Source organism: Engystomops pustulosus, chromosome 5 (assembly GCF_040894005.1).
Source record: "Engystomops pustulosus chromosome 5, aEngPut4.maternal, whole genome shotgun sequence".
NCBI classification, from domain to species: domain Eukaryota; kingdom Metazoa; phylum Chordata; class Amphibia; order Anura; family Leptodactylidae; genus Engystomops; species Engystomops pustulosus.
In genome coordinates this window covers 200444237-200471852 of record NC_092415.1, presented here as the reverse complement: position 1 = coordinate 200471852, position 27616 = coordinate 200444237, and the positions used below count along the sequence as shown (strand labels likewise).

The 27616-nt window shown below is 42.4% G+C and overlaps 1 protein-coding gene across 2 annotated transcripts in view; it reads left to right on the top strand.

Annotated features, from left to right (window-relative positions):
• Nucleotides 1–27616, top strand: part of SDHAF3 (succinate dehydrogenase complex assembly factor 3) — a 115056-nt gene that overhangs the window by 8189 nt on the left and 79251 nt on the right. Inside the window, exon 3 of one of the 2 annotated variants that reach the window (XM_072154351.1) lies at nt 19723–19884. In XM_072154351.1, the coding sequence (XP_072010452.1) occupies nt 19723–19884 (162 nt within the window). Of the gene's footprint in view, nt 1–19722; nt 20630–27616 lie in introns of those variants that run through there. The other variant, XM_072154350.1, reaches the window with a different exon arrangement.

Below are 27616 nucleotides of genomic sequence, written 5' to 3'. Positions count from 1 at the left end.
TGTGTAAATTACTCTGAACTTTAGCTGCCTGCTCTGATTTTTGGTCTGGACTCAATCCCCGTGTGACGTCTGTGTTGCCCTGACCTCGGCCTGTCTGTGACTGTTTTCTGCCGGACCCCTTGGCATTTTGTGAAGCCTCCCCTGGTAGCAGCCTTGTGATGATAGATCCCTGCATGTGAGTTCTAGGAAGCCTCTTCTCCGCTCCTCCGCGCTACTTCTTCAGTCCATACCCAATACAGATCTGGCTCTACAAAAGTCGTGATGACGGAACCGTTGCAAAAGTCCAATGTGATCCTTTGTCTACATTTTGGACTATATTCCTTATACGTTGGACGTTTGTTGCAACATTTGAATTGAAACAAAATAATTCAAAAGACTCGGAACTTGTGTGTTCTATGTTTCCATGGCGATAGTCGACCCGCAGGATCTTCTGGACCCCATATTATCTTTGTCCAGGGCCTGATTACACTTCCCTGGGCTTGTTACTGTCTCTAAGGTGAACTCGCCCGGCACCAGGGTCCGATGTGTCTTATCGGACTCCTCTCTTGGTTTTGTAAGGGTCCCTTAGATGGGAGAAAACTGATGGGGGCTGGGTTTCTTTGGATTATCCGCAGTTCTAACCAGTCTCGCCACTCGGTGCCAAACATAAACCCCCTTCTACGTCTCAGTAAAAAAGCTAAAACGTTCTGACTTTTAGAAGACGGGAAGTCATTTACGAACTTTAACGAGCATCTTAAGAGCACATTCACCAGTCTCCTAATTGCCTCCTCCATGTAAGGGGGGTGGGGGGCACTCGGAGACCTGTCTGTGTTTATTCGGATGCGCGGAGCCTGGAGCAGCGGTTTATTTAGATGAAGGCGCTGGGTGCAGTCACATGACATCAGTCATATAATGAAGAGGGGAATGTGATTAGGACGAGTCTCCGCGGCCGGTCACGTGACACACATGGCCCTCAGCGCGTGCAGCCGCTGCTTTATTATGCTTTTTGTGGATTGCGAATATCTGAATATTTCTGTAATCTGTTTATTCTAATGATCGTCAGGAAAGTCGTCATATACCGGGGTGGCAGGAGGTGAAGGTGGGGGCAGGGGAGACCCATCTGAATCACGGCCGCTTCCGACCCGTGTTGTGTGATTCAGACCCTGCACCTAATGTGCTCCAGTGCGTTGCTGTTGTATCATAGTTACATACTTTATACGGTTGAAAAAAGACACATGTCCATCAAGTTCAACCAAGGAAGGGAAGGGATTGGATGAGGAAGGGATTTAGGGGAAACAATTCTATATAACATAACCATCAATGTTATTTAGGTGTAAAAAGACACCTAGACCCTTCTTGAAGCTCTCTGCTGTCCCTGCTGTGACCTGCGCCTGAGCTCTCTGCTGTCCCTGCTGTGACCCGCGCCTGAGCTCTCTGCTGTCCCTGCTGTGACCAGCGCCTGAGCTCTCTGCTGTCCCTGCTGTGACCAGAGCCTGAGCTCTCTGCTGTCCCTGCTGTGACCAGCGCCTGAGCTCTCTGCTGTCCCTGCTGTGACCAGCGCCTGAGCTCTCTGCTGCCCCTGCTGTGACCAGTGCCTGAGCTCTCTGCTGTCCCTGCTGTGACCAGCGCCTGAGCTCTCTGCTGCCCCTGCTGTGACCAGTGCCTGAGCTCTCTGCTGTCCCTGCTGTGACCAGTGCCTGAGCTCTCTGCTGCCCCTGCTGTGACCAGCGCCTGAGCTCTCCGCTGTCCCTGCTGTGACCAGCGCCTGAGCTCTCTGCTGTCCCTGCTGTGACCAGAGCCTGAGCTCTCTGCTGTCCCTGCTGTGATCAGCGCCTGAGCTCTCTGCTGTCCCTGCTGTGACCAGCGCCTGAGCTCTCTGCTGCCCCTGCTGTGACCAGTGCCTGAGCTCTCTGCTGTCCCTGCTGTGACCAGTGCCTGAGCTCTCTGTTGTCCCTGCTGTGACCAGTGCCTGAGCTCTCTGCTGTCCCTGCCCTGACCAGCGCCTGAGCTCTCTGCTGTCCCTGCTGTGACCAGCGCCTGAGCTCTCTGCTGTCCCTGCTTTGACCAGCGCCTGAGCTCTCTGCTGTCCCTGCTGTGACCAGCGCCTGAGCTCTCTGCTGTCCCTGCTGTGACCAGCGCCTGAGCTCTCTGCTGTCCCTGCTGTGCCCTGATCCTGAGCTCTCTGCTGTCCCTGCTGTGACCAGCGCCTGAGCTCTCTGCTGTCCCTGCTGTGACCAGCGCCTGAGCTCTCTGCTGTCCCTGCCCTGACCAGCGCCTGAGCTCTCTGCTGTCCCTGCTGTGACCAGCGCCTGAGCTCTCTGCTGTCCCTGCTGTGACCAGCGCCTGAGCTCTCTGCTGTCCCTGCTGTGACCAGCGCCTGAGCTCGGCTATTCCACAGATTTACAGTTCTCATAGTAAAAAAAACCATGTAGCCAAGATCATGGAACATAAGGCCGCTGCCTTCCTCCCTCTATGCCAACTCGGGGCTACAGATCATTATCTCATGCCATGAAAAGTTTGGAGGGATATTTGGGGCTGTTTTATTACTAATGCCCTCTCTATACATCTACGAATAGGTCATTACTAGTAAAGGAGCCCAGAAAATCCCTTTAAAGGGAAATTGTTAGCAGGTATGACCTGGCAAAACCAACAAGCACAGCAGTGTGAGGACAGGCCCCCAGTGACGTTGGAGAAGCCACAATCCTGGATTATAAATCCATACGTCACAGTCCTGCTGCTACTAACAACATACACAACAGTATGATTACATCTCTCTCCAGGAACAATACTGTATGCAGAGAGCACAGAGCACAGCACTGTCAGAAAACACCCCCAGTGCACTTGGAAAAGCCACAATCCTGGAATATAAATCCATACATCACAGTCCTGCTGCTACTAACAACATACACAATGGTATCATTATGCATCTTTCCAGGGACAATAGCCAAGACTTGCTGCACAGAGCACAGCAGTGTGAGGAAATGCCTCCAGTGCAACTGTAGAAGCTACAATCCTGGAATATAAATCCATATGTCACACTCCTGCTGCTGCTAACAACATACACAACAGTATGATTATATCTCTCTCCAGGAACAATACTGTATGCAGAGAGCTAAGAACACAGCAGTGTCAGAAAACCCCCCCAGTGCACTTGGAGAACCTACAATCCTGGAATATAAATCCATATGTCACATTTCTAGGGTTACTAACAAAATGCACCACGGTATGATTACCCATCTCTCCAGGGACTATACGTAACACTGTATGCAGAGAGCTAAGAGCACAGCAGTGTAAGGACATGTCCCCAGTGCACAATCCTGGAATATAAACCCAATTCCCTAGTCCTGCTGCTACTAACACCATAGACAGCAGGACTAGAAAAAGATGATCACTTCTGTAAATGCACTGGTAGGGCGTTTCCTCACACTGCTGTGCTTTGAGCAATCTGCATTGAACTTCTCCACTGACCCTTAACCTCCCTGGGGGTTTAAACAGCAGCAGGTTACAGCAGTCATTCAGTCAGACAGGACTCTGAAGCAGGTTAGTACAGAGAGCTAAGAGCACAGCAGGGTGAGGATACGCCTCTTAATAATATAGGCACCTGTTGCCGGATGCTGGACTTAATTCATCGACTCCATTATGTTGGTAAAGATGATAAAGTGGTTCATCCATTTCAGATTGGGGAAGGTTGAGATGTTTGGGATGTTACTCCCAAAGAGTCTTTGGAGGACCCCGGATGTCATCAATTTCATTGGGCGACCTGCAATTCTACATTCCTCCTGTGGGGGCACTGTACAAGAATTGAACACTTGCTCTTCAGTTATCTTGTGCATCTGATCCCTGGAGATGTTTAGGAGAACCTACAGAAGAAACGTAGACCTCTCCTTCAAGCACTTTAATACTTTTCCTTCCAGGACCTGGTGGAATTCTTCTCTCTCTCACTTTTGTTGACAAGGTCCTGATTTGGGAGATGAGATCCCAGGGGAAGTAATACAAATCCATCTACAGGATTATGGCAGTAGCTTATCACATGCTGGAATAGTAAGTCTGCAGGATAACTGCGCTCCGTACACGAGATGAGACCGCTCCCGAGAGACCGCGCATCTCGCTCTGACAGCTTCTTATTTCTTGTTATCCAGAAATTTTGTTTCTCACCGCAGACTCATCTGATACAATGTCCATACGTGGCGAGACTGCCCAATGCTGTCTCCGTAGTACTATGGTATGGAATATCAATGAGGGCTTCTAGGCTTCTCATCGGTAGAAGATGATTCTTCAGCCAAGACCTCTAAAAGAGAGGAGGCCATGTTTGGGACGTTCTTCCTCATCATGGATGGTATTTTTGGAGACCACCTTAATGGAATGTGAGCACATGTTCTACCCTCGTTTCGGTCAAGACTTTCATCTGAGACTCTACCAATTGGAGTTGAACCACTCCTGGTTATGGAGTGCTCTACCATTGCTACCTCCCCATTACTTGGCATGACTTCCAACTGGGACATCTACCAGTCCTTAGAATTAGATGTTCACGGTCCTGACTTGCAGTGGTAATTTGGGCTTGGTTATTCGTGATTCCAAAGAATAAGATGTGGAAAATGTACCTCAATTCTAATTGAATACCCATCTTTGTACTACTTCCTCTTCTGTTCTGAGACTTCTTCATGGTCCTTCATAGATCTCACTTTAAATTTAATTTGAGTGTCTACACATTCTTTGTTATCTCTCCATGAGTGGTCAAGACTTCTAGGACTTCTAGCACAGTGGTGGCGAACCTATGGCATGGGTGCCAGAGGTGGCACTCGGAGCCCTTTCTGTGGGCACCCAGGCCTTCACCCCAACACAGAGTTTGCCAGCTAGGACTCAAGGCTTTCTCCTGTGGTCCAGTACAGCCGAGGACTTGCCTTGCTCAGCGCTATTTTAAAGCAAGATCCTTGGCTGCCAGGAGGAGCGGGAAGGGCTGGATAGAGATGAATGGTCATTGGAGCTCCTGCTCTGGGTCCCCTGATCCTTCCTCTTCAGGTGACCCTGCAGGGAAGCTACAATGCAAATGTCTCCATCTTTCTATTGTATTGGTGAACTCAGGTCACCAATACAATTAAAACCTGTGCTACAGCAGGGATCAATCAGTTACTGCTTAAATTGTCATGTTGGCACTTTGCGACGTACAAGTAAATTTTGGTTGTAGCTTGGGCACTCAATCTCCAATAGGTTCGCCATCACTGTTCCAGCGTATAGGGTTTAACCACCCTCGGTCCTGACTTGCTCTTCAGCGTTTGCCATTTTAATACGAAGAACAATGATCTGTTGCTACCCACTTACTATTGGTTATGAATGATAACTAGTACATACACCAGTCCCAAGCGTGAGATGTCCATGGTCCTGGTCATATCTTAATGGAATGACCATTATTGAACTACTACTTCTCCACCTCTGTTTCGAGACTTGCATCTTGGACCTTCATTCATCTTGTTAATGAGCTGGGTCTTGAAATTTTAGTGGTATGTCTACTAATGCCGGTCGAGACTGGAATCCAGGACCCCAATCAATCTCAAAGTACAACCCTGGATGGCCCCGGCCAGAGGTTGTCATTTGGATGGCCACCATGCTTTATGACCTCAACATTACTGACTAAGACTAGCAGCTAGGACATCTTTCCATCCAGAAAAGGAGCTGTCCTTGGTGCTGACCAGCAGTGGGGAGAAGTGTTCATGGTTGTTGACAATTTTTGATTCCAAAAAAAGGGACATGTAGGAATCTTTTGTTGATTGACCACATTTCTACTACCAACTCTTCATTCTTGTTTTCGGGTTCAGGAGGCTTAGACCTTCACAGAACTTGCAGTTCCTGATCCTGGCCACCGGTTGAAAGATGGTAGTGCTGAGCCATTGTGAAATAGATGGAACCTCTTGAAAGCACATCCACCGATAATGGAGATGTTCATTGTCCTGGCCAGGGGTGGATTGGTGGCCTTAGTTTTTGGTTGTTCTTGAATCAGATGAATGGGTCTTATGGGCAACTTTGCTTTTCATTTTCTTCAATCATTTGTAAGTCCCAAGTTTCCAGTTACGAAAACAAGAACAGTTTGTGTTCCTGGCCAGTGGTGGAAAGGTGGCAGTTCTGAGCCTTGAGGAATAGATGGAACCTTTTGGTAATGAACTCCAGCGATACTGAGATGTTCATGGTCCTGGCCGGTTATCCATTGGTGACTGTTAAGGTCTTATTATATCTTACATACTGCCATTCATTTTACATAACTTTGTGTAGTGAAAACTAAAGTTTGGGTGGGGTTCATCCCTAAGCAAAGACTTAGTGCTCGCTAGCACCACCTAGGGCAGTGATGGCGAACCTTTTAGAGCCTGAGTGCCCAAACTTAAACCAAAAGCCAGTTATTTACTGCAAAGTGTCAGCACAGCAATTTAAGAAGTAATTTATTTTTCCTTGTTCTTTGACAACTTTCAATCGTTCATTTGCTTATCATTGTAGGAAGATTCTGCAGGAAGATTCTTTGAGTCCTGTCTGGTCAACTTTATGCTGGGGTGATGGCCGGGGTGCCCACAGAGAGGGCTCCGAGTGCCGCCTCTGGCACCATAGGTTCGCCACCACTGACCTAGGGGAAGGTATCCAGGTACCTTGGCATTTTGTTTAGCCAATGGTTCTACATTCCTTTGTGTGCTACCATCCAATAGTGTTGCATTTCCAGGGTCAAACCACCCACTAGTATCGCCCGCTTGTGTACTTGCACGCCACCCATGTTATGACTTTCCATATAAGACTTTCAGTGCAAAGAGAATAAAGCAGTCTTGTTGTGAGCTAACTTTCTGCAAGGACAATTTTGTCTTTTCTGAGTTACTCAAAACTCCAGCGCTGGGAAACAGACTCGTATAATTCGGAACTCACCTTTGCAACGCGGACGAGGATGGTTAAACCCTCATGAATCCAGAGACCCTTATGGTCATTTCTCTGATAGTGACCATAGATTTTGATTGTTCTTGAATCCATGGAATGGGACTTGCTTTCATTTTTTGAGACTGGATTCTTGAAGTGATCTTTCATTTCATAGCAGTGGAGTTTCGTTACATGCGGTCACTTTCCCGTTCAAGACTCGCAGCCGGTGCCCCAACTGACCATAAGAATAATTCATCAAGATGTTGACCTTTGTATGGATTATCCATATGTGCAGTGTCTTCTTTTCATTACACTCCATGACTTGCAAGTTGGGTCAATTTATTGAGGTCTTTGTCCTGACCAAAATGGGAGAGATTGACATATTTTTGGTCTTAAATCTTAAACCCATAGAAAGGGTCTTGTACGTTCATTATTATGGATGGTACAAGCCTTTTCTCCCATTTGTTACGAGACTTAAGATCTAGATCCTTATCGATCTTGAGACTGGATACTCCCGGTCTTGACTGATCGAGGTGCAGCTATGACTGCAGGGATGACATGTTTAGAAACAGAGGAGTATCCACACATGTGCTACCACCTCTCTGGTCAAGATGGGATTTTGAGGCTTGTAATGTAACCATTGCTGGTCCTGACCATAGGTAGTGTCAGTGTGAATGGACTTACCACTCATATGTTGCAACCGTTGAGTTACTTGTCAAGACAATGGGGCTCATTTACTAAGGGGCCGAATCGCCGGGTTTCCCGAAAGTTACCGTCTTGTGCCGTTTGTCCCTGAATTGCCCCGGGTTTTTGGCGCATGCGATCGGATTGTGTCGCATCGGCACCGGCTTGCATTGGCATCGGCGTCGGACAACGCGCTGCGGGATCGCGAATGGACCGGGTAAGTAAATGTGCCCCAATATCCACTGGTCCTGAGAATAAGATGTTTAAGGCTCTGGCCAGAAGGGGAGAAGTGACCATGATGGGGTCATTGCTGGGTTCCATATATTTCGTGAATGAGGTACGTCCGCTGGCAGAATCTGATCACCTTCAGCATACTCCAGCAGTGAACATGACCAGCACTAGATGGCGCCAGTGCTTTTGGCAGTCACACACCGTCCCTATAATCAGAAGTTAAATAGTGTAAAAAAAAAAAAGAAAACATCTGAAACATTTATTACTAAAAAGAAAATATCTAGAGAATATAAAGTGATGGATAATACACGGCAGCAGTATAGAGCACGATTCATGTTATATGTAGACATTGATATACATTAGAAATCTGTTAGCAGCCAATAATTGTATGTAGCTTATATTACCATTAACAAAACACTTTCCATGTATCACTCAGCGCTAAGACCCCAAAACTGATGGAAGAAGGGGCAGCTCTTCTACAAAGGGTGGGGGTAGTAGTCTATCTTTGTACATGTTTATCTATCTCTCGGTATATCTACCCTGCCTTCTCAAATCCATCTACTATCTATCTCATATGTATCATTCTATTTATTATTCTATGGATCTACGTATCTGTCTATTTATCCACTTGCTTGTGTATTGTCCATTTATTATCTGTCTCTGTATATAATCTATACATCTTCATCCTTCTATCTATCTATCTATCTATCTATCTATCTATCTATCTATCTATCTCATATCTATCTATCTATCTATCTATCTATCTATCTCATAAATATCTCCTATCTATCTATCTATCTATCTCCTATCTATCTATCTCTCTTCTATCTATCTATCTATCTCATATCTATCTATCTATCTATCTATCTATCTCATATCTATCTATCTATCTATCTATCTATCTATCTCATATCTATCTCATATCTATCTATCTCCTATCTATCTATCTATCTATCTAATTTATCCCATATCTATCTATCTATCTATCTATCTCATATCTATCTATCTATCTACGTATAGAAAAATCAAAGCAGCACATTCAAAAAGGTCTTGTTGGTGGGTGCAAGCATCTAAGGATTGGGCCTTGAATCCTTTAGTAGTATGTATAGAGGAAATAGCGCAGCACACCGGATGAAGTGAAAAAAATCTTGTGAATTTATTCCATGTTCAATAACACAAGCGACGTTTCGGCTACAGGTAGCCTTCCTCAAGCCTGAGGAAGGCTACCTGTAGCCGAAACGTCGCTTGTGTTATTGAACATGGAATAAATTCACAAGATTTTTTTCACTTCATCCGGTGTGCTGCGCTATTTCCTCTATACATATCTATCTATCTATCTATCTATCTATCTATCTATCTCATATCTATCTATGTTATCTATCTATCTATCTATCTATCTATCCATCCCATATCTATCTATCTATCTATCTATCTCATATCTATCTATCTCATATCTATTTTTCCCTTCTATCATTCTTCTACCTCTTTCCTATCTATCTCTCTTTCCATTCTTTCATCCGTCTATAGATGTATCTTTTGTTCTTTCCCATCTTATCTCCTGGCAGTGATTGTATGGGTCCGGATTTCTTTACATTCTCCGTATAATAGAAGGTAAATAAGGACCTCGCTCTATGTTCTGAGTCTCTTTGAATATTACAATGAGTCTCCTGAAGACGATACATCTATTGTATTTTCCAGCATAGATAAAATTCAATAAGTGACTCCTACAGGTTTCATTGTATTGTGACCTTTAAGGCAGAAACAATCCTTCTCCTTTGTATCAGCGGCAACAATGTGTGCAAGCGGCGAATCCCGAGATTCCCGAGAATGGCTTCCCACTAGTCATGTAATGCCGGGGGCCTGTACCTACCTGCAGGGGTTATCACACCGCAATCAATCAAGTCTTTTTCATTTTCACCAGTTTTTCACCAAAAATTTTAGAAAACAAGTAGTTTTTTGACAACCTGAAAGTTCTCTTCATTCCCCATTAGAAAAATGTGTTAAAGGGAATGTATCAATAGTTTCGAACATACAGACTGCAGCCATTGTTATGTATTGTCCCTGGAGGAATGTGTAATATAATCTTGTGGTGGTAGCAGCAGTACTGTGAAATATGGATTGACATTTAAGGATTGTAACTTCTTCAACTGCACTTGGGGTGTGTCCTTACACTGCTGTGCTCTGTTCTCTGCAGCCAGTGTTAGGTATTGTCCCTGGAGAGATGTATAATCACACCTTTGTGTATGTTATTAGTAGCAGCAGTACTGTGAAATATGGATTTACATTTCAGGATTGTAACTGCTTCAACTGCAATTGGGGTGTGTCCTTACACTGCTGTGCCCTGTGTTCTCTGCAGCCAGCCTTATGTATTGTCCCTGGGGAGATGTATAATCAGACCTTTGTGTATGTTATTAGTAGCAGCAGGACTGTGAAAAATGGATTTACATTTCAGGATCTTAACTTATTCAACTACACTGCGGATGTGTCCTCTCACTACTGTGCTCTGTGCTCTCTGCAGCTAGTGTTATGTATTGTTCCAGAAGGCTGATAAAGTTTTTATAGACGACAAAGAATCAGTTCATTGCAGTGAGCCAAGAACACAGCAGTGCAAGGACACATAACCACACCTAACACCATTCACAGCAGGACCAAATGTATCTATCTATCTATCTCATATCTATCTATCTATCTATCTCATATCTATCTATCTATCTATCTATCTATCTATCTATCTATCTCATATCTATCTATCTCATATCTATCTATCTATCTATCTATCTATCTATCTCATATCTATCTATCTATCTCCTATCTAACTATCTATCTATCTCCTATCTATCTATCTATCTATCTATCTATCTATCTATCTCATATCTATCTCATATCGTGTTTCCCCGATAGTAAGACACCCCCGAAAGTAAGACGTAGCGGGGGGTGTAAGGGGGGACGTCTAATGTAAGACGTACCCCGAAAGTTAGACGTAGTAAATTGTACCTGCTTCAGGACCATGGACAACATACAGAGGCAGAGGGGGAACCGGAGCGGAGGGGGGGATTGGTGGCTGCTGGCGGGAGTCGGCCGGCGGGGGCTCGATCGCGATGCAGGATCCGGGAGCGGAGGGGTGGAAAGCGGAGTTATGTGTGGGGCGGGTTGGAGCCGGCCAAAGGGTGGGCGGGAGCTTGATGCCGGCGGAGGCTGGAGATCGCGGGGCCGGGGCATACAGAAACACGCAGCCTCCGTGCCCTCATGTGCAGCCTCTGATTGGACCAGCAGCTCCTTCACGAGGAAGAAGAAGCCACAGCTCTACCCAGCACCGCAGAGGAATTGATCCGATCCCCATTACAGTACCAGGTACTGTAACCCTATGGGAGACAGTGTGTGGGAGACAGTGTGTGGGATACTGTATGGGGCTGTAACCCTATGGGAGACTGTGTGGGATACTGTATGGGGCTGTAACCCTATGGGAGACTGTGTGGGATACTGTATGGGGCTGTAACCCTATGGGAGACTGTGTGGGATACTGTATGGGGCTGTAACCCTATGGGAGACTGTGTGGGATACTGTATGGGGCTGTAACCCTATGGGAGACTGTGTGGGATACTGTATGGGGCTGTAACCCTATGGGAGACTGTGTGGGATACTGTATGGGGCTGTAACCCTATGGGAGACTGTGTGGGATACTGTATGGGGCTGTAACCCTATGGGAGACTGTGTGGGATACTGTATGGGGCTGTAACCCTATGGGAGACTGTGTGGGATACTGTATGGGGCTGCAACCCTATGGAAGGCTGTGTGGGATACTGTATGGGGCTGTAACCCTATGGGAGACTGTGTGGGATACTGTATGGGGCTGTAACCCTATGGGAGACTGTGTGGGATACTGTATGGGGCTGTAACCCTATGGGAGACTGTGTGGGATACTGTATGGGGCTGTAACCCTATGGGAGACTGTGTGGGATACTGTATGGGGCTGCAACCCTATGGAAGGCTGTGTGGGATACTGTTTTTTCCAATATAAGACATCCCCCGAAAGTAAGACATAGTGGGACTTTTGAGGGTTAAAAAAATGTAAGACACTGTCTTACTTTCGGGGAAACACTGTGTCTATCTATCTATCTATCTATCTATCTATCTATCTATCTCATATCTATCTATCTCATATCTATCTATCTATCTATCTATCTATCTATCTATCTATCTCCTATCTATCTATCTATCTATCTATCTATCTATCTATCTATCTATCTATCTCATATCTATCTATCTATCTATCTATCTATCTATCTATCTATCTATCTCATATCTATCTATCTCATATCTATCTATCTATCTATCTATCTATCTCATATCTATCTATCTATCTATCTATCTCATATCTATCTATCTATCTATCTATATATCTATCTATCTATCTCATATCTATCTATCTATCTATCTATCTATCTATCTATCTCATATCTATCTCATATCTATCTATCTATCTCATATCTATCTCATATCTATCTATCTATCTCATATCTATCTATCTATCTCATATCTATCTATCTATCTATCTATCTATCTATCTATCTATCTCATATCTATCTATCTATCTATCTATCTCCTATCTAACTATCTATCTATCTATCTATCTATCTCATATCTATCTATCTATCTATCTATCTATCTATCTGAGGATCAGCTTGATACAGAGATCTAAGGGCACAGCAGTGTGAGGATACACCCCAGTGAAATTGGAAAAGCTAAAATGATGGAACATTCACTGCTGTGCTACCATTAGGCTATGATTACACAGCTCTCTAGCGCTGGGTGCAGAGAGCACAGCAGTGTGAGGACACACCCCCAGTGCACTTGGACAAGCTACACTGCTAGAATATAAATCCATTTTCATAGTCCTGCTGCTACTAACAACATACACAAACCTATGATTACACATCTCTCCAGGGACAATACCTAACATTGTCAGCAGTTTAGCATAGTCAAAACTGCTGACAGATTCCCTTTAAAAGTAACAGTTCTCACACCTCATAGAAATGATAAAGGAACATATCTTTAATATGTTATTACTAAAGAAACGTATTCATAAATCTTCTTTCCTCTCGAGGACCCGTACATTACTGATGGCAGTGGTCACAGTGTAATTCCCCATTCCTCCAGCGGGTGGCACTGCAGGCGAGCATCCTACACATCGCAGTGATACACTCTAATCATCTCACTTCAGTGGGAGCCTTTAAGAAAGTAGGAAGTGTCCAGTGTGGAAAGCCCCTTTAAGGCATTAATATTTGTTTTTCCCTTTGGTACAGTTCCCAAAAGGAGATGAGACGTGATGTTATTGATTCTGATAAATTGTATCATCCAATTAGATGGGAACAGTCATTAGGATTAAAAGCCTTTAAGAGGAAAACATTGCTACACCTCTGTCTGGGCCGTGTTTGTGCCGGCGCAATGATGAAGTGACTTCATTATGTGGGGGGATGGGCGTAAGGGCTGCGTGCAGGAGACCCATGTGACCTCCTTCCCGTCATATATTCTCGCCCCGGATCCGAAGTATTCCCGATCCAACGTCACAGTCAGCCACAAACCAGCTGTTCCCAAATATCTTGTGCCAAAAACCATGTTACATGACCCTCCGGGGAAGGGAAAAAAGTACTTTTTTTGTGAAATGTATTCCTCCGAGATTCTGTGTTCTGACCATTGTGTTATATGGATCCTATGATGGACCATCTTATGGATCATTACTGGCCGCCTTTATTAGGGCTACCCCTTTACAGGTCCATCACGATGGGGCAGTATCAAGAAGACCCCGCTCTTCAGAAGGCGCTTTCTCAGGGGCTGCTACCGATCCACGACAATCCACTTCCTTTATGTCACCTGACACCACAGGAAGTGCTAAGAAAGGCTCCTCAGCCAATCAGTGGCCAAGGCAGGAGGTAAAGATTTATTATGTTACTGGCATTTTATAAGGCTGGAAAATCCCTTTAAATGCCCTATAGGGTATTTAAAGGGACTAGACGGTGGTCACTAATGTGGAGAAAGGGGCATCTCCACTGTTGAATGTCCATTGGTCTCCATGTAAAGCTCTACCTAAGGCCATGAAACATGGACAATCGGGCAGCCTCTACCTAAGGCCATGAAACATGGACAATGGGGCAGCCATATTTACTCTCCTGGACCTGGACTCCAAGTATCATCGTCCTCAGTAATGCTAGGAGTCCCTGCTTCCCCAAGCCAGACTACGGTCCGCTATGGAATCCACTAGGATAAGTAGTGCCTCACAGCCTCCTAGATGACTATAGTTGTAGGTGGTCTTCTGTGTCCCGGCGCAGTGTCAAGGACTGGTCAAGGGCGATGGAACCGAGCTAACCATCTAACATCAACCTTACAGAGCTCCAACTATAGGGGGCACATGCAGATGTAATTGAGAGATGACCATTTCTAAGAGGTGGCCTATCTAGACCATTGTCCCCCATGGTAGGGATCGGGTCTGGAGGGTCCCGAGGATTGTTGGGGAGGTTCATTATGAATATAGATTTGTTTCTTCTTGTTGGACCCATATGGGGTAGTCTCAGGCAGATCACAAATGCCATTCTAGTTCTGTGGGGGTGCCATTGTGGTTAGATTATTAGGGTACAGGGTGTGTTTACACTTTCATCTGACTTCTGACATTGTACTAACACACTGACACAGAGAGAGATGAGACAGATCAGAGATGCATGAGATTACACAGAGGCTAATAGACCATTACACTTTTACACTGTGAGCACTGCTACATCTCACAGACATGTGCCTGCCTCCCCCTTCCCCCGGATCACTTATCTCCTTGTAGTTTGTACCCTCTCTCTCTGCACACCATCTCCTGGTGGGGCTACAGGCTCAGAGCAGAGACACACAGAAATCTCAGCTGCACGATCTCACACAGAAATCCAAGATGGCTTCCCCTACCCTAAGGCTGCGGTCACAAGTTTTGAACCCGTTTTTGGCCCGTTTTTAAGCAGTCCGTTTTTTGAAAACGCATTCCATTTTTGACTAGTTTTAATTAAGATAATTGAGAAAACCGGACAAAAAAGGATGCGTTTTTTAACGCATCCATTTTTAAACGGACTGCTTAAAAACGGGCCAAAAACGGGTTCAAAACGCCATGTGTGACCGCACCCTAAGTCAGAAGTTAATGGGTCATGTTTAGGGGAAAATGAAATTGTGTCCAGCAGGACTGATAGAGACGGGGTGTAATTATATCTGTGAAATGCTGCATTTTTGTTAATAACAGTGAATTAGAAAATGTGTTATTTTGTACATATAGGAAACTTGTCTTCGTGGGAGGAAAACCCTTTTAAAGGGGTTTTCTGAGCTAAAATATTGACAATATATTCGCAGAATAAGTCCTCAATATCAGATTGTTGGACATCCAACAGCCAGCATCCCCACAGATCATAAGCTGATATCCAGAGTATAGATACAGAAGCAGACAGCGCCATTCTCTGTGTAGTGGTCAGAGCAGGTTACTACAAATCAGCACCTACTCACTTGAATGTTGGCTATCCTGCAGTAACTCAGCTCAGCCACTACACAGGAAGCAGAGCTGTCCGTTTCCTGTTCCATTCCACATTGACCAGTTAATCAGTGGGGGCTACAGGTTGTATGACCCCCACTATTCGTATATTCTCTGAATTTTACCCTGTAATATTCCCTTATGCTACATTCTCCTTGATGGAGCTGAGTAAATCCAAGGATCTAAGTAGTATTCAGCTCTGCATCTAGAAGATAGCGGTGGTCTCCTACTACATGTGAGTGAGGCGGTGTGAGCGCATGTAGAGGGGGGTGGATGGGATGAGCACCGTCCTCCCAGAATGCACTTAGCCACCATCATCCTACCGGCTACTAATTGCTTTAATTGCTGCCTGAATGATTGTTTTACCTCTATTGATTTCCTGCTTCTGAGTTTTTTGGCCTTTACCTCTAGAACGTGAGTGATTTACCGCCGAGCTTCCATACAGGATGACCTTCCCCTTAATATTATTCTCTCCCGGCTAATTGATGCTTCCAGTACAATGCCACATTATCTGCTGGAAGTAGAAGTTTTCTTACTTTTGGCATTTGATCAACATTAGTAGAAAAGTAAGAGTTTAAAGGGGACCTATCATCAAGTACAAAATGCTGAATGACTGACCCCATGTGATTGGCGCTGAGCCCCTGATCAATATGGTCTTTGTTTTTTCTAAATCCGTCAACCTGTTCAAAAGATATGACCTCTGGAAGTTTATATGGGAATTAGCGCATAGTAGTAGGAGGGGCGGTAATCCTCATTGACACGCCCCTAGATTAAATAGAATAGTACAAGCCCCGCCCCCAATAGGCTGGCGGTAATTATCACATAATCTTCCAGAGCTTGTATCTTTTGAATGGGTGGACGGATTTTAATAAAACGAACTCCAAATTGTTCAGGTGCAATCGCTTGAGGTCTGCTGCCTGTTGTACTTGGTGACAGGCCCTCTTTAAAGGCATATTCCAGATGTAGCAAATATAAGTTAGTGCTATAATGAAACTTTCTATTTATTCTTTATCCTTTACAAGATCTCTGCTTGCTGTACGCAAAGGAGAATTTTCAGTGGCTAACTGGGCTATGTAGAGACCTTGAAAGCCATATGGAATTAAAGGGTTTTTTTTATGTTAAAAGTGCTTAAAGGGATTGGGCCAAGTTTCAAAGTAAGCCCCTATTCTCCTCATAGGGGATCATTTGCTATTCAGTGGGGGACCCTCCACCATCGGTGGTTTACAACAGAGAATGAGTTAAATGCAGGAGCAGGTGGACATTCAGCTCTGCTACATCTAGTCAAAGGGGCGTTTTATTTATTTATTTTTTACATGGGTGCTACAAAAGGGGGGCATCATGTGGTGGGGGACAGAAGGAGAGCATAAGTAAAGGGGCACTTTAAAAAGGGGGGGATAATTAAAGGGGAGAATACGTAAAGGGGGCATAAGTGAAGGGGGACTACAATAAGGGGGCATAAGTGAAAGGGGGACCACAATAAGGGGGCATAAGTTCAGAAAACTAAGTAAATAATAATTTGGGGGGCATTTACGTGGGGGAAACAGAAGGGGCATTTAAATGGGATGGTGTATAGAAAAGGGGTATATTAAGTGGGGGGGGGCTATGATGGGGGGTATTCTGAGTAGGGATAAAGAAATGGGGTCATAGTGCTAGGTGGGGTTGGATTAGGGCACTTATGGATGGGTAACAGTGCATAGTAGTAACCAATATGTCGGTGGAGGGGGGGGGGCGGTATGGGTGCAGCCAAAAATTTGCTATGAGGCCCAGTTATTTGTAGTTACCCTCCTCTTGACAGATGTCACCGCCACCGATGAACTGTTCTAGAACCTTCTAGATTTGGATCTTCACTCCTTACCAACCACAGCGCCATACAACTCATAGTGGCCGGGCTTGGTAATGAACGGGCCACGTGACTAAAGGATGTGCAGTGATCTAATATTCACCCCCCAATCTGAGGGCAGATGATCTATGAAACTCTGGAATCCCCCTCTAAGGGGACGGCTGCAGCTGAATTTCCACATTGTATCGATTTAAAGTTTTATGATTATTCCGTAAGTTTCCGTCCTTCTGTTGACAAGTTGGAGAATATTCTGGAAACTTGTGTGGCAGTAGATTGCATTCATGCGTCTTCACATTGACAGAGCGGAGGTTCTGTCATGTCCTGCGTCTCGGCGCTGATCCCCGGCTGTCTCCCCCGCATCGCATTGTTCTGGTATTATCCTGATCTTAAAGGCCCGGAAGCCTCGGAGACATCACAACACATTGTATCAGCGCAGCGGCATGGGGCAGCCTGACTGATGGCCTTTGTCTGACATCACAATAGCGCCACCCACAGACCATGATTATACCGCCTCATTATGATGTTTCGGGTCGGTCCAGTAGGGGGCAGAACTCTGGGGGGGTGGGGGGGGACGGATTTTGTGCGTCTTGAAATAAAATGTCAGTGTTTCCAGAAGAAATCAGAATGCGACATTAAATTATACACAAGGCTTCCGGAGAAATTGTTATATCCGTGAATAAGGATTGAGGATTGAAATATCCGGAATCCTCAAGTTCTAGTCGCGTAAATTGTGTCCGTTGTTCGGCATCAGACATTGTAATAAAGATATTGGGGGTCATTTACTAAGGGCCCGATTCGCGTTTTTGCGAAGGGTTAACCGAATTTTTCAGTTTTGCACCGTTTTTTTTTCTGAATTGCCTCGGGATTTAGGCGCACGCGATCGGATTGTGGCGGATCGGCGCCGCCATGCATGCGACGGAAATCGGGGGGCGTGGCCGTAAAAAAAAAAACGACGGATTCGGAAAAACCCGCAGCATTTTTTTTTTAAAAAAAGTGTTGCTCGACACACACTTACCTTCACCCACAATGGCTCGGTAAACTTCAGTGCATTCCGATGCTCTTCAGCGCAGCAGCGGCACCTGGTGGACGTCAGAGGAACTGCCTTAGTGAATCCCGGCCCGACCCGAATCCACCGGAGAGAACGCGCCGCTGGATCGCGAATGGACCGGGTAAGTAATTCTGCCCCATTGTGCGAAAGTACATGAACGAGGCTTTCCACAAACAGCGCCACACTGGTCGACAGGTCACATCTGGTATAGCATCTCAGCCGGAGCTTAGCTGCAGTACCAGACACAACCCAAAGACCAGTGTGGCGCTGTTAATAGAGAAATAACAGACCCTTATGTATATATATATTTGATTTACATTTGCTTAGAGTGCAGGCTGATGACCTTTGCCAGTTATGTGCTTCAAGGGAACCTGTCAGCAGGTGTGTCCACGTAGACCACAGTTGGTGTATGTATTGTTAATAGAGAGATGTTTACTTTGGTGTATGTTAGTAACAGCAGGACTGTGAAATATGGATTTATATTCCAGGATTGTAGATTCTACAAGTGCACTGGGTGCATATCCTCACACTTCTGTGCTCTGTAGTCTCTGCAGACAGCGTTACATATTGTCCCGGGAAAGATGTGTAATCAGACCTTGGTGTATATTGCTAGTAGCAGCAGAACTGTGAAATATGGATTTATATTCCTGGATTTTAGCTTCTCCAGGTGCATTGGGGGTGGGTTATCACACAGCTGTGCTCCTAGCCCTCTGCAGCTAGTGTTAGGTATTGTCCTATAATAGTTCATTTTTGTGTGTCATAGTAGCAGCAGGACTGTGAAAAGCGGTTTCATGTTCAGGTGCACTATGGACATGTCCTCACACTTCTGTGCTCCAAGTTCTCTGCATTGAAATGCTCTACAGTCCCTCCACTCTGAATAAAAGATATTGCACACTTCTGGTTCAAAACTACAGCTCATGCTCTCTGTCTCGCTGTATTGCAGCTGAAAGAAGAGAGCACAGAGCACAGCGGTGTGAGAACATGCCCCCAGTGCACTTGAAAAAGCTACCATCCTTATATATATCCATATTTCACAGTCCTGCTGTTACCAGCAACTTCTTTAAGTTGCTCCACATCTCTCCAGGGACAATACCAAACACTGGCAGAAGAGAACACAGAGCACAGCAGTGTGAGGACATGCTCATTGTTCACTTGGAGAAGCTATGATCTAGGAATATAAAACCATTTATGACAGTCCTGCTGCTACTAACAACTTAAAGATTTGGCTACACATCTCACCAGGGACAATACCTAACACTGTCTGCACAGAGCACAGCAGTGTGAGGACACCGGATGCATAAAAAATATGCGACTTTATGGAATTAGGTGTGGCCAAAATCTGGGTACACCTAATACCAGTAACGGGGACGGACTTTGTCATATAGAGGGTTTAGATATCAACCTCAGAACGTGTGGCCCCCCAATGGTCTCAATGATGTTTCTAGCACACAGAATTTTTGATGTTTTTGACCTGATGACCTCATTTGCTTCTCTTACGTTCCCCAGGGTTACGCAGCGATGCTATGGGAGCAGGCCAAGCAGGGGGTCCAACAAGCCCAGGCCCAAAGAGCGTTTGGGGTTCCTCTAACAGAAGATAAACTGGACTGGTTCAATGAGGAGCAGATCGGACAACTCCACGAACTCATGCAGGAGGCCACCAAACCCAAGGTGCAGTTTGATGTAGTAGAAGACTCCGAGCAGAAGAGATAAAGGTTCTGATACAATGGGGCACATTTACTTACCCGGTCCATTCGCGTTCCAGCGGCGGCTTCTCTGACGAGCGTTTGGGTCTTCCGGCGATTCATGAAGGTCCTGCGCCCGATGTCCACCAGGTGTCGCTGCTGCGCTGAGGTCCGCCGAGTTGCGTCGGAGTTCACTGATCTCTTCCTGGTACAGGTAAGTATGGCCCGTGCGACCAATTTTTTGTTTTAAATGCGGCGGTTTTTCTGAATCCGTCGGGTTTTCGTTCGGCCACGCCCCCGATTTCCGTTGCGTGCATGCCAGCGCCGATGCGCCACAATCCGATCGCGTGCGCCAAAAACCCGGGGCAATTCATGGAAAATCGGCGCAAATCGGAAATATTCGGGTAACACGTCGGGAAAACGCGAATCGGGCCCTTAGTAAATGACCCCCATTGTTACGAGATTCTGTTATCCGGATTTCTGCTGTTCTGTATCATATGGAGAGTCGATAGACCCGAGGGTCACTGAGGACCTGCCGGACTCCATGGGAGCAGAACGCTGTATTTTTCGGATGTCCATTGCACTGGATCGGATGGACAATTAACGTAAATTAACGTAAAATCATCTTTTTGACCGATGATACATTGTTTCACAATTTTGTAAGTGAAATAAACAAATTTTTGTCCGGTGCGAAGCCGAGTGTTCTGTATCTGCTGTACCAAATATTTTAGGGAAAAATAATATAATTAAATTGAAAATTCTACTGTCCTCTATGTACAAGAATATACAGTACAGATCTATAGGTAAATATATATATACAGTACAGACCAAACGTTTGGACAAACCTTCTCATTCCAAGAGTTTTCTGTATGTTCATGACTATAAGAATTGTAGATTTACACTGAAGGCATCAAAACTATGAATTATGGACATACAAAAAAAAGTGGAGTCCTCCACCACAAGTGATGTTATATTTAGGCCATAGACACTATAATAATACATATAGCGAAAAAGAAAGAGAGTGTCAATAATAATAGCAATCTTTATTAGAACAAATGTAACGACACGAGCCCTCAAAAACATAAAAACACTTAAAAGGTGCAATGAAGCACACTGTACACGACTCGGTGAGGTGAGTACAATATAGTCAACCTCACAAACCCCCTCTGGCTGTTAGAAATTTACACGGTGTTTATGTAAACAAACTTTGTAAACAAAAAAGTTAACATGCAATACAAGAGTATAATAAACAAGTGAAGCAACCCTCATTATATAACCTGTTAGAAGCCCATGTCACAGGGTAAGTAGGTCCAAGCACAGGCAGGGTGTAACAGGAGGGTAAGATACACCAAGTACAGCCAGGGGGCCCAGTTTGTACTTGGTGTATCTTACCCTCCTGTTACACCCTGTCTGTGTTTGGACCTACTTACCTTGTGACATAGGCTTCTAACAGGTTATATAATGAGGGTTGCTTCACTTGTTTATTATACTCTTGTATTGCGTGTTAACTTTTTTGTTTACATAAACGCCATGTAAATTTCTAACAGCCAGAGGGGGTTTGTGAGGACTTAAATTAAAGCCATAGTTTTGATGCCCTTAGTGTGAATCTACAATTTTTATAGTCATGAAAATACAGAAATCTCTTTGAATGAGAAGGTGCGTCCAAACTTTTGGTCTGTACTGTAACTACTATGATACTGCCCCCTATGTACAAGAATATAACTAGTATAATACTGCTCCCTATGTACAAGAATATAACTACTATAATACTGCCCCCTATGTACAAGAATATAACTACTATAATACTGCCCCCTATGTACAAGAATATAACTACTATAATACTGCCCCCTATGTACAGGAATATAACTACTATAATACTGCCCCCTATGTACAAGAATATAACTACTATAATACTGCCTCCTATGTACAAGACTATAACTACTATAATACTGCCCCCTATGTACAGGAATATAACTACTATAATACTGCCCCCTATGTACAAGAATATAACTACTATAATACTGCCCCCTATGTACAAGAATATAACTACTATAATACTGCCCCCTATATACAGGAATATAACTACTATAATACTGCCTCCTATGTACAAGAATATAACTACTATAATACTGCCCCCTATGTACAAGAATATAACTACTATAATACTGCCTCCTATGTACAAGAATATAACTACTATAATACTGCCCCCTATGTACAAGAATGTAACTACTATAATACTGCCCCATATGTACAAGAATATAACTACTATAATACTGCCTCCTATGTACAGGAATATAACTACTATAATACTGCCCCCTATGTACAAGAATATAACTACTATAATACTGCCCCCTATGTACAAGAATATAACTACTATAATACTGCCCCCTATGTACAAGAATATAACTACTATAATACTGCCCACTATGTACAAGAATATAACTACTATAATACTGCCCCCTATGTACAAGAATATAACTACTATGATACTGCCCCCTATGTACAAGAATATAACTAGTATAATACTGCTCCCTATGTACAAGAGTATAACTACTATAATACTGCCCCCTATGTACAGGAATATAACTACTATAATACTGCCCCCTATGTACAAGAATATAACTACTATAATACTGCCCCCTATGTACAAGTATATAACTACTATAATACTGCCCCCTATGTACAGGAATATAACTACTATAATACTGCCTCCTATGTACAAGAATATAACTACTATAATACTGCTCCTATGTACAAGTATAGAACTGCTATAATACTGCTCCCTATGTACAGGAATATAACTACTATAATACTGCCCCCTATGTACAAGAATATAACTACTATAATACTGCCCCCTATGTACAAGAATATAACTACTATAATACTGCTCCCTATGTACAAGAATATAACTACTATAATACTGCCCCTATGTACAAGAATATAACTACTATAATACTGCCCCCTATGTACAAGAATATAACTACTATAATACTGCCCACTATGTACAAGAATATAACTACTATAATACTGCCCCCTATGTACAGGAATATAACTACTATAATACTGCCCCCTATGTACAAGAATATAACTACTATAATACTGCCTCCTATGTACAAGACTATAACTACTATAATACTGCCCCCTATGTACAGGAATATAACTACTATAATACTGCCCCCTATGTACAAGAATATAACTACTATAATACTGCCCCCTATGTACAAGAATATAACTACTATAATACTGCCCCCTATATACAGGAATATAACTACTATAATACTGCCTCCTATGTACAAGAATATAACTACTATAATACTGCCCCCTATGTACAAGAATATAACTACTATAATACTGCCCCCTATGTACAGGAATATAACTACTATAATACTGCCCCCTATGTACAAGAATATAACTACTATAATACTGCCTCCTATGTACAAGACTATAACTACTATAATACTGCCCCCTATGTACAGGAATATAACTACTATAATACTGCCCCCTATGTACAAGAATATAACTACTATAATACTGCCCCCTATGTACAAGAATATAACTACTATAATACTGCCCCCTATATACAGGAATATAACTACTATAATACTGCCTCCTATGTACAAGAATATAACTACTATAATACTGCCCCCTATGTACAAGAATATAACTACTATAATACTGCCTCCTATGTACAAGAATATAACTACTATAATACTGCCCCCTATGTACAAGAATGTAACTACTATAATACTGCCCCATATGTACAAGAATATAACTACTATAATACTGCCTCCTATGTACAGGAATATAACTACTATAATACTGCCCCCTATGTACAAGAATATAACTACTATAATACTGCCCCCTATGTACAAGAATATAACTACTATAATACTGCCCCCTATGTACAAGAATATAACTACTATAATACTGCCCACTATGTACAAGAATATAACTACTATAATACTGCCCCCTATGTACAAGAATATAACTACTATGATACTGCCCCCTATGTACAAGAATATAACTAGTATAATACTGCTCCCTATGTACAAGAGTATAACTACTATAATACTGCCCCCTATGTACAGGAATATAACTACTATAATACTGCCCCCTATGTACAAGAATATAACTACTATAATACTGCCCCCTATGTACAAGTATATAACTACTATAATACTGCCCCCTATGTACAGGAATATAACTACTATAATACTGCCTCCTATGTACAAGAATATAACTACTATAATACTGCTCCTATGTACAAGTATAGAACTGCTATAATACTGCTCCCTATGTACAGGAATATAACTACTATAATACTGCCCCCTATGTACAAGAATATAACTACTATAATACTGCCCCCTATGTACAAGAATATAACTACTATAATACTGCTCCCTATGTACAAGAATATAACTACTATAATACTGCCCCTATGTACAAGAATATAACTACTATAATACTGCCCCCTATGTACAAGAATATAACTACTATAATACTGCCCACTATGTACAAGAATATAACTACTATAATACTGCCCCCTATGTACAAGAATATAACTACTATAATACTGCCCCCTATGTACAAGAATATAACTACTATAATACTGCCCTCTAAGTACAAGAATATAACTACTATAATACTGCCCCCTATGTACAGGAATATAACTACTATAATACTGCCTCCTATGTACAAATATATAACTACTATAATACTGCTCCCTATGTACAGGAATATAACTACTATAATACTGCCCCCTATGTACAAGAATATAACTACTATAATACTGTCCCCTATGTACAAGAATATAACTACTATAATGCTGCCTCCTATTTACAAGAATATAACTACTATAATACTGTCCCCTATGTACAAGTATATAACTACTATAATACTGCTCCCTATGTATAGGAATATAACTACTATTATACTGTCCCCTATGTACAAGAATATAACTACTATAATACTGCCCCCTATGTACAGGAATATAACTACTATAATACTGCCTCCTATGTACAAGAATATAACTACTATAATACTGCCCCCTATGTACAAGAATATAACTACTATAATACTGCCCCCTATGTACAAGAATATAACTACTATAATACTGCCTCCTATGTACAAGAATATAACTACTATAATACTGCCCCCTATGTACAAGAATATAATTCCTATAATACTGCTCCCTATGTACAAGAATATAACTCCTATAATACTGCTCCCTATGTACAAGATTATAACTACTATAATACTGCCCCCTATGTACAAGAATATAACTCCTATAATACTGCCCCCTATGTACAAGAATATAACTACTATAATACTGCCCCTATGTACAGGAATATAACTACTATAATACTGCCCCCTATGTACAAGAATATAACTACTATAATACTGCTCCCTATGTACAAGAATATAACTACTATAATATGTACAAGAATATAACTACTATGTACAAGAATATAACTACTATAATACTGCCCCCTATGTACAAGAATATAACTTCTATAATACTGCCCCCTATGTACAGGAATATAACTACTATAATACTGCCCCCTATGTACAGGAATATAACTACTATAATACTGCTCCCTATGTACAAGAATATAACTACTATAATACTGCCCCCTAGGTACAAGAATATAACTACTATAATACTGCTCCCTATGTACAAGAATATAACTACTATAATACTGCCCCCTATGTACAAGAATATAACTACTATAATACTGCCCCTATGTACAGGAATATAACTACTATAATACTGCCCCCTATGTACAAGAATATAACTACTATAATACTGCCCCCTATGTACAAGAATATAACTACTATAATACTGCCCCCTATGTACAAGAATATAACTTCTATAATACTGCCCCCTATGTACAGGAATATAACTACTATAATACTGCCCCCTATGTACAGGAATATAACTACTATAATACTGCTCCCTATGTACAAGAATATAACTACTATAATACTGCCCCCTATGTACAAGAATATAACTACTATAATACTGCCCCCTATGTACAAGAATGTAACTACTATAATACTACCCCCTATGTACAAGAATATAACTTCTATAATACTGCCCCCTATGTACAGGAATATAACTACTATAATACTGCCCCCTATGTACAAGAATATAACTACTATAATACTGCCTCCTATGTACAAGAATATAACTACTATAATACTGCCCCCTATGTACAGGAATATAACTACTATAATACTGCTCCCTATGTACAAGAATATAACTACTATAATACTGCCCCCTATGTACAAGAATATAAGTACTATAATACTGCCCCCTATGTACAGGAATATAACTACAATAATAATGCCCCCTATGTACAGGAATATAACTACTATAATACTGCCCCATATGTACAAGAATATAACTACTATAATACTGCCCCCTGTGTACAAGAATATAACTACTATAATAGTGCCCCCTATGTACAAGAATATAACTACTATAATACTGCCCCCTATGTACAAGAATATAACTACTATAATACTGCCCCCTATGACCAAGAATATAACTACTATAATACTGCCCCCTATGTACAGGAATATAACTACTATAATACTGCCTCCTATGTACAAGAATATAACTACTATAATACTGCCCCCTATGTACAAGAATATAACTACTATAATACTGCCCCCTATGTACAAGAATATAACTACTATAATACTGCCTCCTATGTACAAGAATATAACTACTATAATACTGCCCCCTATGTACAAGAATATAACTCCTATAATACTGCTCCCTATGTACAAGAATATAACTACTATTATACTGCCCCCTATGTACAAGAATATAACTCCTATAATACTGCTCCCTATGTACAAGATTATAACTACTATAATACTGCCCCCTATGTACAAGAATATAACTCCTATAATACTGCCCCTATGTACAGGAATATAACTACTATAATACTGCCCCCTATGTACAAGTATATACCTACTATAATACTGCCCCCTATGTACAAGAATATAACTACTATAATATGTACAAGAATATAACTACTATGTACAAGAATATAACTACTATAATACTGCCCCCTATGTACAAGAATATAACTTCTTTAATACTGCCCCCTATGTACAGGAATATAACTACTATAATACTGCCCCCTATGTACAGGAATATAACTACTATAATACTGCTCCCTATGTACAAGAATATAACTACTATAATACTGCCCCCTAGGTACAAGAATATAACTACTATAATACTGCTCCCTATGTACAAGAATATAACTACTATAATACTGCCCCCTATGTACAAGAATATAACTACTATAATACTGCCCCCTATGTACAAGAATATAACTACTATAATACTGCCCCCTATGTACAAGAATATAACTTCTATAATACTGCCCCCTATGTACAGGAATATAACTACTATAATACTGCCCCCTATGTACAGGAATATAACTACTATAATACTGCTCCCTATGTACAAGAATATAACTACTATAATACTGCCCCCTATGTACAAGAATATAACTACTATAATACTGCCCCCTATGTACAAGAATGTAACTACTATAATACTGCCCCCTATGTACAAGAATATAACTTCTATAATACTGCCCCCTATGTACAGGAATATAACTACTATAATACTGCCCCCTATGTACAAGAATATAACTACTATAATACTGCCTCCTATGTACAAGAATATAACTACT